At 39.4% G+C, this 18,956-nt stretch overlaps 1 protein-coding gene across 1 annotated transcript in view; it reads right to left on the bottom strand.

The window, feature by feature from the left end:
- The window catches only part of LOC119890320 (FERM domain-containing protein 5-like), a 90,699-nt gene that overhangs the window by 12,477 nt on the left and 59,266 nt on the right, over positions 1-18,956 (bottom strand). The window contains exons 2-7 of the mRNA XM_038701526.1: positions 11,813-11,917; positions 9,133-9,175; positions 8,896-8,974; positions 5,310-5,407; positions 3,034-3,157; positions 156-243 (exon numbers count right to left, since the gene is read on the bottom strand). Coding sequence (XP_038557454.1) covers positions 156-243; positions 3,034-3,157; positions 5,310-5,407; positions 8,896-8,974; positions 9,133-9,175; positions 11,813-11,917 — 537 coding nt within the window. The remainder of the gene's footprint in view (positions 1-155; positions 244-3,033; positions 3,158-5,309; positions 5,408-8,895; positions 8,975-9,132; positions 9,176-11,812; positions 11,918-18,956) is intronic.

The raw sequence follows: 18,956 nt of genomic DNA, 5'->3' as shown, positions 1-18,956 counted from the left end.
AACAAATGCATTTTATGATGTACTTTACAGTTCACTTCACATTTACTCAAAAAACATACAAAATGACTAATTGTGTGAAACTGCACATTAAGTATAAACCTAACTTAAAAGCACAAGCTCATAATTAAAGAATACATTTGCTTTGTGAAGACCACCTTGCATGGATGAGGGTCCACTCCGTACGTCTCCAGCATCTGAGCCTTCTGGAGGAAGTTGAGCTCTGATGTTTCAGGACTCTGACCTCTGGGAGAAAAAAACAAGAAGTCAGTTAACTGGCTTCTGTCACAACCATCTGTCAACTGAGAGGACATCATCTGAGTTTTTCACAATTGCTAAAACACTAAACCCCAGTCTCTGAACCAAAAGCTCAGTGGCCTAAACCCATTTGTCAAATTAGTCCCTCTTTTGGCAAAACCTTAAACAGGTTCAGGTAGTTAAGACACTTTTTGCAAATGTAATCCACTCTTTTTGCAAAACTCTAAACACATTCTCACTCACTAAAACATTGTGAATGTAGTTTAAAGACTGTGTTTAAAGCTTTGAGAATTTTGGGTGAAGGTTTCAAGAAATGTGTCTTAGCAATTGTGAAAAACTGTAATAAGTGGACTTTGAGTTTTTATGTGCTACAGAAAAAAGAAAAGATCTTCCCAAATAAGCCTGGCACAACCCACTTACTCTTCATCAGTACTCATTTAGGGAACCTAAAAAACACTCACAACAACGCTGCATTATTATTGTGGCTAAACACTTGTTTTGTAAGAATTACTTTCTTCATACAGCGCTCCACCAGAGAGTGCTCATCTGCCAGACAAAAACTGAGCAGGTTATCTTCTTCTGATAATCAGATATGGTCATTGTGTCGAGAGAAAGACGCTAAAGCTGACTCATTTTTCAGAGACCTGGCTGATCCTATTTGTGCCAGGTCAAAGACCAAAGCAGTAACCAACGGATACTAATCAAAAGAAATAAAGGATTAAATATCGGTCTGCTGTTTTATGAATCATTACTTATTATGAGTAGAATTAGTCATAGTCAAACAGGCTGGCTCAACTGGAGGATATACTGTAGCTCTTCCTTCTTTCCTTTCCTTCCATTATCTCTTTGCCACATCCAGAGTCTTTGTATCCTGGCAAATTCCTCTCTGTCAAACACAGGAGCAAATTTATGCAAGTAGGAGCTTCTTTCTGAACTTCTTTCTGTACTGAAACACAACTATGGGGAGATCCATCCATCCATCCATCCATCGTCAACCACTTATCCTGCGTACAGGGTCGCAGGGAGCTGGAGCCAATCCCAGCTTACACTGGGCGAAAGGCGGGGTACACCCTGGACAGGTACTATGGGGAGATGCATGGGATAATTCAAAACTGCTGTCATACAGGAAGGTGGAAGTCAGCGATAGAGGGCAGTGTAGCATCAAATATCTAACCAGTGTCTGTGTCCATCTGGATTGTATATAATATGTGCCTGCATATGTGTGTATGCGTGTGTGTGTGTGTTTAAAAGACAGACTAAAATGTAGACCAGAGAAAAATACAAAGGTTCTAACAAACAGGGTTAATTAAAGTTAATTATCTGCTAATGAATCAAACAAAGGTTACACAATATGGCCTAAGATCTATAAGCACTGGTAGAGCTCACCTCTGCACACTGGAATTTGCATGTAATGGTTCGGACAATTAAAAAAAAGTGTCTCATACCATCATCAATCTACCAGATTCTGTGGGGACTGTGACATCCCCACCTCAGGCCTGTCCAGCACACTAGTCATCACGTGTATGTGGGAGCAGGAATAACATCCAACACGGCCACCTCTACAACTAACCTTTTACTGCCAAAGGACGAACCATACAGCTTCCCAGCAGCCCAATTTCTCTCAAAGGTCCAAAGTGCTCAAAGAGAGAACAAACTTGCAAAAAATATCCAGAAACAAAAAGAAAAAATGGGAAAGGTATCACGTTGTGTGAACTGTGCCCAGTCTATTTGAAGTGTCAGCACCACTAAGGGGAACAAACTCAAATTCACCAGCACTGGCTTCTGGCCACTGTTTGCCTGAGGCAGGGCCCTCCAAAACTAGCGCATAGCAGGGAGCACCATGCCGGCTCAATGCTGAAGTCCGGAGAATGCTGCAGACTGGTGCGTTTAATGGCTAGGCCAATGTTCAATGTGTACAGTAGCAATCAGAGTCTGCACAGAACCTGTGCATAAAAATATCAGTGCACTGTTTTACAGGGGTGGTTGGGTGTGCAAGTCTTTAGAGCCCATTTGAAGGCAAAGCCGGTTAAACAAAACAGTATTCAAAAAGAAATCATACACACACACATACATACAAACCAGATATACAGAAGTGAATACTCAGCGCGTTAAGTAGCTATGAAATTTCAAACCTATAGCTCAGCATATCTTATCAGATTACTTGCAGATGTGCTCTGAATGTGAGATGTCCTTTTTTTGGTTGGACTGTTAAAAAATACTGTAATAATATAATATTGTACTGGTTGTGAAGAGCGGTCTCCAGTTTATTGGTGATGGATGGAAAGTTAGGAATATACTACAACTCAAACCCACTGCATCGGGGTTGCACCCATAATGAGAGTTTACACATTGGAATATGAAGACTTAAAACCATCACAGCAGTTGTTCATTTTAGTTTCCCATGATTGACTTATGAATTTGATAATGATAATCATCTTTATCATACAATTTTACACAATGTACAATGCATGCAGAATTTGTTCTCTGAATTTAACCCATCCTAGATAGGAGCAGTGGGCAGCCATTGTGCAGCACCCCAGTTAGGAATTCAGGGCCTTACTCAGGGGCACCTTCGGCAATTGTTCGTGCTGGACTTGAACTGGCTCCCAAGCTAAGTCCCCAAGGACTGAGCTAATGCCGCCCCAGGCAGATGAAGTGTAAGAGCTCAGTATGTAGGACCCAACAGTTGGATGTGCTTCTGTGATACCTGGAATGTGGCTGCTATGGCCATGCTATAAGTGAAAGAGCACAAGGGAACACGGACAGGTGTCACCTTACATCAGCTCAGTCTTGTGGATCTCAGCAATCCGCCGCTCCAATTTCTCTGAGTGCTTGGGGAAGAACTGGAACTTGGAGCTGTAGCCCTCTGGGTGTTTGCCAGGGTCGTAGTCACCAATTTCAGCTGGAAAATTGGAGAAAAGACACAGCAAAGGAAAGGTCAACTTTGATGTTTGATGTTAACTTTTTAATCTACTTACGTCATTTGAAATGCAATTGCCATGTAAAACATCATAGCTGTCATTGGCTGGAAGTAGTTCCAAATGCACCAACATGTGAACATTTAAATAATATTTGATGCATACAAAACAAGTGTTCATTAAATATCTCCAGGCTCGAGCAAATGGTGATAGTGGGCAGATGATTCATAGGTTGAGTACAAAGTAGCTGCAATTGCGAAACATTTTTTGAAATAAAAAAACATCCCAGTAATTTCTTATAATCAAATTTTTTATATTTGTATTCAATTACTGTACCAAGGGCATTTTGCCTGGTGGTCCTGATAAAACCCAAAACTGTAGTGAATGGTGTTCAAAAACAGTGGCTTAGCATAAAGACACAAAAAGACAAAAGCACACAGTACAAATTGGCTCCCCAGGCAAGAGAAGTCAAGGTTTTGAATGCAACTGTGCACAAAAAGGCTCACACAAAAACATAAATTGCTGTGCATACTGAAAAGTCCAGGACTGATGGACTCTCACATAACTCTCAGAACTTAAACAAATACACAAACAATAAATCAATAAATCCTTTGTCTTTATACATTAGTTTTTCAGGTGGAATGTGTGTACCATCAACAATATCTGATTCCGGTTCTCTGCATCACTGTACCCAGCTTCAGCAGCCTAGTTAAATAACCACTGACATCAGATTGCAAACAGTGGAGGAACTACATGGAGAGTTTGGCTACTTGCCTGCTCTCTTGGGAGCATTGTGCTGCTCAGGCAGGCAACCCTACATCTTAGACAGCCCAAAACATTCCAGTTTATCCAGGGAATAGACATTGTGGATTTATTTATTTATTTGCATCCCCATTAGCCACTACCATGGTCTTCCTGGGATTCACATTTTTTGACATGCTGTCAGTGTGAAATATTGCTTACTATTGGCAGAGACACCTGGTGAAGAAATGATTTACAGAAAGGGAAGGCTCAGGCAGCCACTTATGTGGCTACAAGCTAAGATTTAACTTAACTGGTATTGCCCCTCTTCACCACTCTCTGTACTACCTGTGAACAAATATATGCAAATCGTTAGCAAGTACTGGAGTTTTCACCAAATTTTCTTAGGGTGTAAATAAATAGATGAATAGATTGATATAACTCTGCATAGATACATATAACAAGCATGCCAATATTGGCCAATGTCTTCCAATATACTGATGCCTGTGGTGTTCAGGGCCACTTAATGACGCCAAGAACATTTAGATTCAGGGATATGCTGAGAGAAGGTCTGGCAGGATTGCTGGTTGGCACAGTGTGTGACGGGGAAACGGTACCTTAAAGCATTTCAACTCTCTGCATGTTAATGAGCCTCACCCAAAGGAGCCTGTCAAACAGAAACCCAGGAACTTCTCCACCTATCAACTTTTTACAAAACTGTCAGATTATCTCAAAGGGAAACATACTGGCTCTTCCATTGAATCTCTTGGAGAAATCATTGTGTCTAAATGACCTTTTTATGTTGCTTAGGGTTGAATTCATTCAAGATAACAACAACAATTTCAGATTCTCAAGGTCCGCATCAAACAAAACAAGAGCAGTATGAGCCTTCAACCTCTGAACACGTTCTGCTTGCACATTTGCACACACCCACGCAGTAAAGTACATATATGGCAGAATGTGCACGCACACACAGAACACAGCTGGTAAGTGTTTATTAACAAACCAGGGTCATATGGAAATCATAAAGAGTCTACAGACAGTTACAGACATTATGAATATCATTCACAGTCATATGTAGAAGACACACCTCTGTCAGAGGAAATATGGTAAATTATGTACAGTTGTCGTTTGGGGTGAGGACTCCAACATGAGGACTGTGGAAGCTGAGGGTAGTCAACACTTAAATTAAATCACGTAATATTTGATCAAATCAACCTGTGAGATATAACATTTCATTTAGCTCAAATGCACCAGTCAGAGGAGGCCATAGCACTGCTTGGCTTTCTGGTCAGGGTGGCACATATGTCCAGTGTGATGACATCTGTGTTTGTTTGAGAGAATTTAAAATAAAGTCACAGTAGTGGGGTTGAAAGACTCCCTATTTTGTCATACCTTGTAATATGTAGGCAGCCAAAAGAGCAGCATCTGATGTCTTGCACAGGAGGCGACCATGGTAGAGGTCCCTCTTAACCTGCAGGAAGACGAGATATCTGTGGAGTGGGACACAGAGAAACTGATTTGGGTCATTATTTAGATAGGATCAATATCGACATACCTTTTCTTGGCAGCACAAACAGGGGATGTTTACAATTTAGAGGTAGTGTCTCTTGAGGCTGCAGTTGTGGCTCGGGGGACACCTTACTCTTGAAAGTCAGGGAGCCACCAAAGCTTTATGAATGATCCGTGATGGTATGACTGGCTGATCGACCGACTGACTAAACGATATTGCTGCTAGCATGATTAAAAATTAGATGACAAAATAATGAGCATGTATGTAAAGGGGTTACTGTGCAAAAGGGCTGTTCTTAGAAACAATAAAAAAAGTCATATAATGATAGCTTTTGAAGCAACTGCCCTGTGTTTACTAGTGGTTATTACAGATAAGCTACAGTACCTCTACACAGTGAAATGTGTAGATTACTCCAATACTCTAGGCCCTTTCACAACCCATTTATAATTAATCTATAATTACAACAAAAAAAAAAGGAAAAAATGTATGATGTTTCTATTGGAACTTTAGACACGGGACATGCAGCCAACCTCAAGGCAGAAGCCGAGCTAAAGCATAATCATTTTGAGAATTGACAATGATTTAAAATATGACTGCTGATAAGCACTGAAGTCCTGTGGGAGCAACTCAATTTTCTGGTCTTGTCCACAACATCCACAGATTACTCATATGTCAATTTTCCCGCCCGTTATTCGGCTTCCCTCCAAGCAGCAAAGCAATAAATAGTATAGCAGTACTAAGCATTGCTGTACTGAGCTTTTTACACTATAGAACGCCCAAGTTATCACCTGATGATATTACCTGATGTCTGCAAGTTATATGTAACTACACACTGTGTTCATTTGTATGTAAGTGTCGAAGTGTTAAGCTTCATTTATTTCCTTCAGTGTGTTTATGTTCAGCTAGACAGTCTCACCCTGCAGCTGGTAGCAAGTCATGAAGCTGCACATGGGCATTTCTTCTGGATCCTGCCTACCTTTTTGTGAAATTATATATAAAGAAAATTAAAAGCTGAAAGCAACATAAAAATCTATGCAAAATGTTACATTACAAGCTTTTGCTCATTGCATTTGTGTGACGGTGAAAGCTTCCAGTCAGAACAGATGGTGTAGGATAGAGGAGCTCTCCCATGCGGGCGCTCTGCTCTATTAAGAAGGGCTGGATTGCGAATAAGAGATTTCACTGCGTGGCAACCAGTCGAGGGATGTGATTTACAGGGATCTGTGCACTCAGTAGCTCTCTGGCTCTCTCCTCACAGCAGTTTGTTCAGCTGTCAAGGATGCCACACACAGTATAGTAGTGGCGAGGAGCTTCATGACACTGCAGCTTATACAGAAAGGGAATAGTCCTCCTGCACACAGACTCACTGTTGAACTCTGGGTATTGTTATGAAATTATACTTGTGGTTGTTCTTTTTTCATTTCCATTCTAATTCAATACGAAATTCTAATTTAAAATACTGTACAATACTTCAGATTACCTTTTAGATGGTGATCTTAACTTGATAATGAAGAAGACAGGCTGCAGACATATGTTCATTCTTAACTTTCCCATGAGGATTACCACAGACATGCAGTATGTACTGAAAGGATTCTTAGTTCACACAAAAGCAAATATTTTTCCATAAACCTCTACTAAGCTGAAGTGCACATCTCCAATTTTCAATTATCAAGAAGTCGGCTGCGGAGGCATAAAATAATAACAGTAAAATATGAAAATATTTATAATACTTATTTTATGGGGCAAGAAAGTTAATAGAAAGGCACAAGATAGAGACACTCCCTTTGGTTCAATAAAGATATCAATATCTCCAGAAACCTAATTTATTTTATCTCTGCCATTTAGCTTTGCTCTATGTCAGCATTTTTACTTTGTGGTTATGACTTCCCAAGAAAGAGTGATGTATGATGTTATCATCCCTACTTAAGTGTAAGAAATTTATTAATAGTTAATCTATGTTTACTTTCTGTTTTTATAATGGCAGATATTCTAAAAACCAGAATCACACTTTACATGGCAGTCACAACTCTCCACTTTCTCAGCATTGAATCCACTAAAAACAAAGAAAAGACTTTATGGCTGACCTGAAATACAAAAAGGAACACAAATGTGCCTGTTTGGGTTGTGTGGTCTCGTGTGTTTTGGTTGGCTCCAAATGAAAATGCTAGCGGTTGACAGTGCAATTTCCTTTCCACATTGCCGGGTTGTGATTCATTTTTTCTTCTTCCCACTCTATCCTTTGAGTTTTGTAATTTCTAATCCCAGTTCAGTGTAATCGTGTAATCATGCTGAAATGTCTTTTGTATATAAAACAACTGACAAGTGATTACTCCCAACTCCCCTCCACGCCAGGGCATCACTTTTTCCACATTATTTTTTATACCACCAGTGAGTGGTCAAATAAAACAACAAGAAGCTGCAATGAATAACCAGAGCTGCAAAACCAGAGGAAAAACAATATCAGAAGTATTTCTAGGGATGTTCTGGTTGTCTGTGTAAAGGTTAGTGATTAAATGTTTGATTCAGAAAACTGTGTGCTTACTCAGCCCCTTAGAAAATACTGGTGCATGTTTCACTAAATTTGCATCATGCAAGCCATGATTTGCAACATGAGATCATTTCCTATAATTTTAATATTGATACATTTTACTAATCAAAGCAAAAGCCATACTAGTGACCCATGCATGAGAGCCCTTTAGGAAATATATCTGAAATTTGAAAGCAACAGTTATTTTTGTGAAACGTGACTCTGCCACCAATTGCCATCTGCATGTAAGCAGTGCTCGCAAATCACTGCTGTTCCCTTCTCTATAGCCTTTGGCAGAAAATCTGATGTCTGAATTATCTCTGTGTACACTGACATCATCAACATACCCTATTTAGCTTTTGGCCAAACTAAATGGTTGCATCACATGATGACATATTGTATTGCAAAAACACACTGATGACACATTAATTAATTACCCCTTCAATAAAAGTCCTTTAATGAAGGCATATGTTTGCAGATCTGAGGAAGTCCAACTACATATGTAAAAAAACAAAAAAATTTAATATAATCCTTTTGTGGCCCCAGAGGTGTGTGAAGTCTGATGAATTGCCTCAAGTGATGTCACTTGAGTCAGCATCGGTTGATTTGAAAATTTAAAAAAATCCGGGTGTCGCTACTGTCCATCGTGAGTCAGACCGTGTGATAGGAGAGAGCCATGTTGAATCAGTGGAGTATTCTTCACTTTAAAACAATGCTCATTTCTATAATTTGCATTTGTTATATGATTGCTTTGGCTCAGTTGGAAAAGCAAAACAAATCACTGACAAGGCATAAACAAGTCCCTTTTACAATGTGATCATTGGTAGACAAAGAGAGTCATGAGAGGCAAAGATTGTCAGAGTAAAATTTAACATCCATCCATCCCTCCCTCAACCCCACCCTCCCCACCTGCAACCCCCCCAGCTATGTTGAAACCTTACCTGGTGATTTCCTCTTTTAGGGCGGCAGGGTCGGGCGGGTAAAACTTGACACGTAGACACATGGTGAATGGAGGCTGGGCTGGGGAAAAAAAGGCACCCATTTAAAATCATCATGTATTTGTGTGTTTTTCTTTTTCTTTGTGATTTTTTCATGATATATTTAGTACACTATTCCTCTGGTCAAATTTGAACATTGGATTTGACCAACTTATAAGGCATGTTAAATTAAATACTTACATTTCATTTGTTTGGCAATTGACTTTGTAAACTCCAACCAATGCTGAAAGGGAGAGAAAGAGAAGTAAAGACCTGCACTTTGGACACTGAATCTTCAATTGCTAAACTGTCATTCTGGGGTCTGATTGCTCAACAACTGAACATGATGACTTGTAATCTATAGCTGGAAGGCACAGTAGAATTATTCCTAACTCCTTGCCTTCTGTTTATTTAGACCCCCTCCAACCCAGTCAGCTTGCAGAGAAGAGATGAAAGAAAGCTGTTTGGAAGATAATCAGGAGAGCACTGTTTTCTGTCAGTGCTACACAATCACGAGGAGAAACTGGCTCTAATCATTAAGATGAAGACATGCTGACAATACTGGGGCACTGCTCTCACAATACAGTGACTGTAACTGTGAAACACAATTATGCTGCAGTATGTTAGTTTTTAATTACTAACTTTTTACAAACACCTGCATTTAAATTTTCTTAAAATATCTCTCAGCTTGCTGATATCAACTACTAAAATGCAGAGAGAATCTGCAAAGTGAACAACTTTGTGATCCCATTCACAATCCAAAAGTGCAAGATTAACTTAAAACTAAATGCTCAGTCAGTCCTGCACATTCACCACAGACTGTATACATTTCTGTGATTGATATTCATATCAATCAAAGGGGTTTGCCTTTCGCCAGCTTGCATAATTGACCTGCAGCCCTACCTACCTGTTCTGAATATTTATGTAGAGGGAAAAACTCATTAGACCACTACGACCTGGCATTTAAACTTAAAAAGATTTTTTAAAGTATCCGTCACTACCTGTGAGAGTTAACTGATAATCTGCTGGAGAACCATGGACTCTATAGTGGCCACAGATGACTTCTTATCCTTGCATCAGCTTTAAAAGGTTTCCTTGGACCTTTTAAGATTTACATTTACATTTGTATAGTGTTATCTTCCTCAAAATCGAGTCTAGCCTGTTAAACACAATGCTGTATTACATTTGACAAGATAAAATGTATTTTATGGGATAAGATATTTGCTCTGTGAACTCATAAACTATTAGCTCATTCAAAGAAGAAAATAATATGGTTTGTGTGAACTAGTTTCTAATTCAAAGGGACACATGACTAAGTTGTGTTCACAAATAAACAAAAAAGTAAATCTAGGCTACTGGAAGTGGAAAAACTTTAAAAGCTCATATGTATCGTTGATGTTACACTATGTAACTCCCCTATTAAATGACAACATAAATTTTTAATGGTATAAATTTCTATTTTGAACATAGTTTCACTGTTAAAATCATTTTAGCTATTTCGTCTGAAGAATGACAAAATAAGATAAGATAAGATAAGATAAGAAAACCTTTATTTGTCCCACAGTGGGGAAATTGCGGTTTGAAACAGCAAAGACAAGAGCAGAGATAGATAAGTGTACAAGTAAGTACCGTTCTTACAGTAAATAAAAACAAAGTTACTGTACATTAAATAAGACTAAACAGACTATGCCTTATACAGTACAGTCTCCTGCGGCATAAATAAATACTGGTTACAAGTGTTGTAGAAGGGCAATGCAACAAATGAGAAACAAATGAGAAGAGAGGAAATAAAAGACCCAATAAAAGAAAGAAAGAAAGAAAGAAAGAAAGATGACATGAAAAGGAGAAGAGACCAAATCATGATGTAACAGAGAGACACCACCGGATGCAACTGAATTAAATCCAACTGAAATGTAGTTGGGTAATACTAATAACAAAGTAATTTCACACATGTATAAGGGTCTGTCACATCTTAAAACATATTCAACCTCACATATTAAAACTAAATGGGAGAAAGAAGGGAGGATAACTATATCTGGGGAAGAATGGGCAACAATATGGAGATATCAATGGAGGTGTACCAGTTCCCTGAAATGGAGGGAATTCGGCTGGAAAAGCTTGATAAGGTACTTTATTACACCCTCTCAAAAATCCCACTATGATCGCAAACCCCCTGCTTGCTGGAGAAACTGTGGAATCCCAAAAGCAAACCATTATCATATTTTTTGGAACTGCCCTATCATTAATAACTACTGGAGAGAAATACACAATGCCCTACAAGTTATTTTTAAATGCAAAATACCCCTAGAGAGTAAAATTATATTCTTTGGATATATACCTCAAGAATGGTCAAAAAAGGATAAAAATTTAATGAATGTATTACTGGTGGCAAGTAAAAAGTCTCTCACCAGGAAATGGTTATCTCAGGAAAGCCCAACTTTGAATGCATGGATGGAAATAACAATGAACATTTACAAAATGGAGAGGATAACAGCGTTTGTTAATCACAACTTGGAAAACTTTGCCTCACAATGGGAAAAATGGGTTAACTATGTAACACCCCATAGACCGGACTTTATTTTCACAACCTAGTAAATTAGGTGTTTTAAAAAGATCTCTCCCTATCTGTACATAGTTGTTCTTTTTGGTTTTGTTTTGTTCTTTTTCTGTTTGTGTCCTTTCCCCTTGTTGATATTACACATACGTCCTTCTGAGAAGCTGAATTTTGTAATTTGTGACAACGATGTGAATAGGGGTTATATGTGTACAGTTTTTGGATTACATTGTACAGAAACATGAGACCAATGTTGAATACCAATAAAAAAAGAATTACAAAAAAAAAGAAATGTAGTTGGGTATATTATTAAAAAGGAATACCTACCCTCTGCTTGTCTGGGTCAACATATCTTATGCCAAAGTAGTCTTTCTCCAGCAAGTTGAGATGGTGGCAGATGAGGTCGAATAGGTACTGTCCCTTGGCATCCCGCTGAAAGAGAAATAATTTGAGAAAATTAATATAATGTACTTGCTATTGAGGGACACTAGAGAGAGACAAGGAGAGAGAAAAATAGAAAACAACAACTTAATTTCACAGGACTCCACAGCCCCCACCCTTTCCATCCCAATGCATATTTACAGTTAATGAACCCCCAGCAGAAAATGGTTCATATATGTGAACACTCCAAAGTCTTCACTCTGCCCAGGTCGAGCAGAAACCAACGTCAAACAAAATGAAGAAGACATTTTAAAAACAAAGTGATAGTGTCAAATTATTTCTCCTTCTCATCATTTTTTTGGAGCCTCTGAGAAGTCAAAACGGCCACCAGAAAGTGTTTTAATATTTCATTACCCTCAAGGGAGATATATGAGGGCTATCAAATATTCATATCAAGGCAGCAACCATCTGTGAAAGCTTTGAGACATTTCTGCTGCAGAAAACGACCTGGAAACACAGTGAGACAAGGTGTGGGCGAATGGCAGGCTGGAGAGGAGAGAAAGCCCCTATCATGCAATGCAGTATAAAAATCTGACCATTTAAAAATTTGAATACTTTATACAGTATATCATTAAAGGAACTTTAAATACAATGTTTACATTTTTTGTTAGGTTATTAAAATAATAAGAAAATGAGTTAAGTTTTTCAGCTAACCAATTTCAAATGTAGCCTACTGGCTAAAAAAGCTATAAAGCTATAAAGCTGCATCTGCCCCAAAATGAAAACCTATTTTAATGAAGTCTTAATTTAGATTTAACTGCAATAAAGGACATGACAACAGGGGTGCCACTGAATGCATAACAGAACATCAGCCAGTAATTGGAGCTTTGGTTTGTTTGCATAGCCAGCAAAATTCAACTCTGAACTAAGTCACTGGCATCTATCAAAATAGTTATAGCCCACTCATAGTGGAGTACGCACAGATGGATGACGTCCTTTAAAGGTGGGGTAAGATATTCGAAACCAATACACGTCTTTTTGTCAAGTTCCGTGAATATCTCCTCACGGTCCCTAGCTGTCCGTTCTCTGTGTGCGCTGAAAAAAAAAATCTGCTGTTTGTATAGCCTGTTGTATTCTATATTTTTATATATCTGCTACTTTTTACCACTAGGTGTCTCTGTCGTAGAAGCAAGGTGGCTACTACTAAATGTACAATACAATGACGCTACTTAACACTGTATTGTGTTCTTCTGTTAGCCTGTTGAAGTAAATGTCGTTGATAAGATCTCTGCGTTTTTTATTCTTAAGCACACACTACACAGCTCTGACTCTGTAAATGGGAAACAATTGGTCTGCACCGTGCAACACAACAGTATACCAGTCAGGTAACATTAAATCACTAGCAAAGACAAGCTGTTTTTAATATAATAATAATAATAATAATAATAATAATAATAATAATAATAATAATAATAATAATAATAATAATAATCTTTATTTGTATAGCAATTTTCAAAAACAAGTTACAAAGTGCTTTAAGAAGTGTAAAGACAATAATACCCCAAAGATAATTATACAAAAACAATACAAGATAGAAGCAAGAAAACATTGAAAAGACTAAAATACACATTTAAGATAAATATAAAATAAGTAAAATAGATTAAAATAAAAGGGATAAAATAAAGTCAAATAAGATCGGGAAAAGCTCTCCTATAAAAGTATGTTTTAAGAAGGGACTTAAAAGAGTTCACTGACTCAGCCGACCTGATTTCCTCGGACAGGCTGTTCCAGAGCCCCGGGGGCCCTGACAGCAAACGCTCTGTCCCCTTTAGTTTTCAGTCGAGACTCTGGAACAGACAACAGACCTCTGCCCGAGGATCTCAAGGTACGTGCTGGTGTGTATGGGACTAAAAGGTCAGAAATATAACAAGGCGAGAGGCCATGAAGAGCTTTAAAAGTGATCAATAGAATTTTAAAGTCAATTCTAAAACATACTGGGAGCCAGTGTAATGAAGCTAAAATAGGAGTAATGTGGTCATATTTCTCCTTTGTTCTGGTTAAAAGCCTGGCAGCTGAGTTCTGGACAGTCTGGAGTCAATCAGTAGATTTTTGTGTTAAACAAGTGAAAACGCTGTTGCAATAATCCAGGCGTGATGAGATGAAGGCGTGTAAAATGGTCTCGGTGTCCTTAAAAGTTAACATAGATCGAATTTTTGCTATATTTCTAAGTTGATAAAAACATGATTGAACAAGCTTTGTGGTGTGCTGCTTGAAATTTAAATTACTATCAAACCAGACACCAAGGTTCTTTGCCACAGGCTTAATGTGATTTACTAGGGAACCAGCAGATGGCAGTATTTGTTTTGCCATCTGCTGGGACCCGATGACCAGGATTTCTGTTTTGGAGGAAATTATTTGACATCCATTTTTTTACTTCACAAAGGCAGTTGGTAAGTGAACTCAGCATTCCAGGGTCTGTGGATCTGATGGGCAAGTACATTTGTGTGTCATCAGCATAAATATGAAAATAAATACCATGTTTATGGATATGGATGTATAATATGTAGAGACATAGTTGTTTACAGAGACGCAAAACTTCCTATTATTGTGATGTTAGCTATAGTAGCAGGAAAGTTGTGCAGAGAGGACGGGACTGGTACCGTCCTCTCTGGATGTTAGCTTCAGTATGCTAACGCACAATATGCTAACCCACAACTTAGCTAACATTAGTTACATCATGTGCTGTGTCGTTGTTCGCTCTTTATCGTGGTATTTGTCATGTTGGGTTTTTCCAGAATTGCATACCCCACCTTTAAGGGTGCAACATATTAAATTAATAGCTACCTTGCTAATGAAATTCCAGCAAATTTCATCACATTGTATGATTGGAAGCAAAGGTAAAGATGGTATATCAAGATGACACCTTCAAGTTGGCTATCCAACGAAGGTTAAAGTCAAGGGCAACTGGACTTGGTTGAAGATACTAGAAGACGTTTCAACCCTCATCCAAGGGACTTCTTCAGTTCTGACTGACTGGTAGGGAAACTCAGCTATGTAACCTCAGTGGGGTCGTTTGCCAGGACCGTCGATACTGCTAGTTCATTAGTGTTCCTGGTTGTTGTGGCCAAGACTGAACGATCATCGTTGGCATCTTCACCTGAGGCCAATAGGTTACGTTTGTTGAGTTTCCTGGGAAGTGATGAAAGGACAGCATTGTAAGTGGGGGATAAGTGGTGGAGTAGACCCCCTCCCCTGTTCAATGACGGCTTCTCAACCCGGGTGTAGATGGCTTCCTTCAAACCATCCATCTTCTCTGTCTAAAATGTGCACCTGGTGGTCCTCAAACGAGTGTCCTCTGTCCTTCAGATGTAAGTAGACTGCAGAGTCTTGACCTGAGGAGTTGGCCCTTCTGTGTTGAGCCATGCGTTTGTGTAGTGGTTGTTTAGTCTCCCCAATATACAGGTCTGTGCATTCCTCACTGCATTGGACAGCATACACTAGATTTCTTTTCTTGTGTTTGGGTGTGCGGTCTTTGGGGTGTATCAGCATCTGTCTTAGTGTGTTCTTGGGTTTAAAAAACACAGGGAAGTTGTGTTTGTTGAAAATCCTCCTGAGTTTCTCTGATACTCCAGACACGTATGGAATCACAATGTTGTTGCGTTTGACCTTCTTTTCTTCATCCCCTGTAGTTTTGTTCTTCTTGGATCTTGTGGCTGTTGTCACAAAGGTCCATTTAGGGTATCCACAGGCTGTAAGTGCCCCCTTCAGGTGGTTCTGTTCCTTCTCTCTGGCTTGGGCACTTGTTGGTATGTTTTCCGCTCTGTGGTGCAGTGTTCTCATGACCCCTAGCATGTGCTCCAGTGGGTGGTGGGAATCGAAGAGTAGGTATTGGTCTGTGTGTGTGGGTTTTGTGTAAACACCAATTTGCAGGCTCCTGTCCTCTTCAATGTGTACAGCGCAGTCCAGGAAGGCTAAACTGTTGTTCTGAACATCTTCTCGTGTGAACTTGATATTACTGTCCACAGAGTTGATGTGTTCTGTGAAGGCTTGCACTTCCTGGCTTTTAATTTTGACCCAGGTGTCGTCCACATATCTGTACCAATGGCTCGGTGCTGTTCCCCTGAAGGAGTTGAGGGCTTTGTTCTCCACTTCTTCCATGTAGATGTTTGCCACAATCGGGGATACTGGTGAGCCCATGGCACAGCCATGCTTCTGTCTGTAGAATCCTCCGTTGTACTGGAAATAGGTGGTGTTTAGACAGAGGTCAAGTAATTTACAGATCTGGTCAGGGCTGAGGCTAGTTCTGTTGTCCAGGGTGTTGTCTTGTGTTAGCCGTTTCCTTACAGTTTCTACTGCTTCTTAATCCAAAGCAGCTGAAATGGTTTTAAGAAATAGTTCAGCATTTTGGAGAAAAAATCTTATTTGATTTCTTACCGAGAGTTTAGATGAGAAAATTGATATCTCTTATGTCTATGCAGTATATGAAACTGCAGCCGGTAGCTGGCTGGCTTAGTTTAGCACAAAGCTTGGAAACAGGGAAACAGCTAGTTTGGCTGTGTCGAAAGGTAACAAAATCCATGTACCAACACCACGTACATGGATTTTGTTACCTTTTGACAGCTAAGCGACTAAAGCTAAATAATTAACACATTATAATTTAGTTTGTTTAATCTGTACATTTCCTAGACTATTGCTAGGATGAGAGCCAGGTTATTTTCCCATTTCCAGTTTTTGTGCTAAGCTAACCGTTGTAGCCTTATTACTGGAAAGAAATAGCTTTTCATCCTTTAGTGGCAAATTAAACAATAAAATATCCTATAGTGCCCTTTAGAAGAGACACTGCATTCACATAAGTGACACAAAACTGCATAGTCAGAGAAAGTCAAAGGCAGATACATGAGAACGGAAGGGGGAAAAGAGAAGAGAAAGACAAAACCAAATAGAGAGAGGGAGAAAACAGAGTCCCAAATACAGTATGCCACATCATGGCAATTAAAAAGAGAGGATCTGAGAATAGTTGCATTTAAATTATTTGAGTTATTGCCTCTCTTTGGATTGGGTTAAACCAGTGCTATTGTCAAAGTCAAACTGCACTTATTGTCATTCATGACCAGAGAGCCATGTTGTAAAGGATTGCTTATCAAAATTAACTCATTGAAAACTGTTAAATTTGTTAAATTTTCACTCCTTGCACTCACAACCAGTCTGGTTGTCACCAGTGTGTATAAAGAACAACTGATCAAAAGGAGCTTTTCTATAACTCAGAGAAGAATAATTCTTACAGTATCCTCTGCACTCTGTAGAACAACCATCCTATATGTTTTACACCAACTGGCAATGTTGAGTCCATTGGAGAGAACACGCAGAGAATTGTTTATTGATGTGTATTATGATTGTATAGTTTGTGTTAATGTGCTTTGGCAAAGTTGTAGACTATTGCATGCAGTCATGCCAATACAGCCACATGGGATGATGCAACTCTGTCTCTACATGGTTCTGTGACAGAGTAGGCTACAGCACTTACAAGTATGGCAGAGCCTATGACGGAAATACCTAAGAAGTGTACTAGAAAAGAACAAGTTTTGCCGATTGTAATACTGCTCATCAGCTCATCATCAGTACCTATGTGGGGAAATCAAATTCTGGTGACGGACAGAAGTTTACTCTACCTAAATAATGGAATATTGTCTTGTCTGGTGAAGTTCTGAGTTCAGAGGCTGATCTGAACACAAACACATAGGCATACTCCCACAGAGATGGGTTGGTGCATCCACTGCTAGCTAGCTTACAGCTAATGTACGGTACAATTGGTACATTGAATAAACACACCTGGTCCAGGTGTGAAAATTTGTGAATGATATGAAAGTCAACAGTAGCAGGCGGTAGGGGAATCATAATGACAACAGATCAGTTTTTATATTTAAATATGCAGCTATTCTTTATTCCCTTTCTGTCATGGGACTGGGACAGGAGTATTTTGGTTGGAGTAGAATGGGACAGGAGTGTGTATGTTAGCTGTAAGCTAGTTAGCAATGGTGCCTGCGGGAGTGTGTTCATCACAGCCTCTGAAATCAGAGCTCATCAGACACTCTGGTTCCTCCTTTTCCTATCGGACCCACTTGTGTTAAGCTGTGCACTTCCCAGACCTTGCACTGAGCTGACCCTCCATCTCCTCTGTCAGTGTTTCTGTATGTCACTGTCACAACATACACCCTGACTCACCAAGACAGGCCTGCTGACTAGCCCAGCAGCAAAAATAGAAATGCATGCATTCATGTGCAGTCTCATACATGCACACAAAGAGCCTCAATCCTTCTTGCTCTATTATAAATGTCTTTGGTACACCTGTGAAACCTCTAGAGCCACAACATTTTCAGCGCCTGTACCTCCCACTCCCTCCATCTGCCGTGCACTGTAGTGTAAACTACAGCAATGCCCAAAAAAGCCTTCTCAATTAATCAAGTTGTTACTGCCTGTTTCCTTCTATGCGTGCACCAGTGTGTTTGTCTGTCTGTATTTTCATCCGTGTGGGTGATGATCCATGTCCATGTTAGTAGTTTTGAAACAACAACAGAGAGGCAGGGTGATTTATCTAAGTACAACACTTGGCAAATAAATCAGAAGGAATGAAACATATTAGCAGAAGCCATTCATGAAGAATTCCTGAACCCCTTGGCAAAAATGTCCTAACACAAAAACAAGCTGGATGACTTTTTACAGCATCAGCTTCCTACAATGGATTTATCAGATGTTACAACAGACGTTAAATGGTGCAACTTAATAAAGAGCTTCTGATCTTGAGTCTTCTATTGTGCATTACAATGAGTGCAGATAATCCTATTGTTCCTGGTAATTTACCTGACTCTGCACTCTGATGCAGTTTGTAACGATGAGATCGAAGCACACTCTAACTTAGCTCCGTGCTCATTGTCTGGCTTGGCTAAACAGCCATAAATAAAGAATAAAGCAGCAGAGTCTCTGTTGCCCATAGGCAGCTGACCCAACACTTGTAATGTATATGTGGTGTTGTGTTGAATACTGATGAGACACACTGAACTTCAGGGAGCTGACCGGGGCTCCACTGGGACAC

The sequence above is a fragment of the Micropterus salmoides genome, unplaced genomic scaffold (genome assembly GCF_014851395.1).
Source record: "Micropterus salmoides isolate LMB-PRFRI ecotype aquatic unplaced genomic scaffold, ASM1485139v1 Ms_hic_scaffold_6, whole genome shotgun sequence".
NCBI lineage: Eukaryota > Metazoa > Chordata > Actinopteri > Centrarchiformes > Centrarchidae > Micropterus > Micropterus salmoides.
The sequence above is the reverse complement of the archived record's forward strand: the minus strand, read 5'-3'. Positions and strand labels throughout refer to the sequence as shown.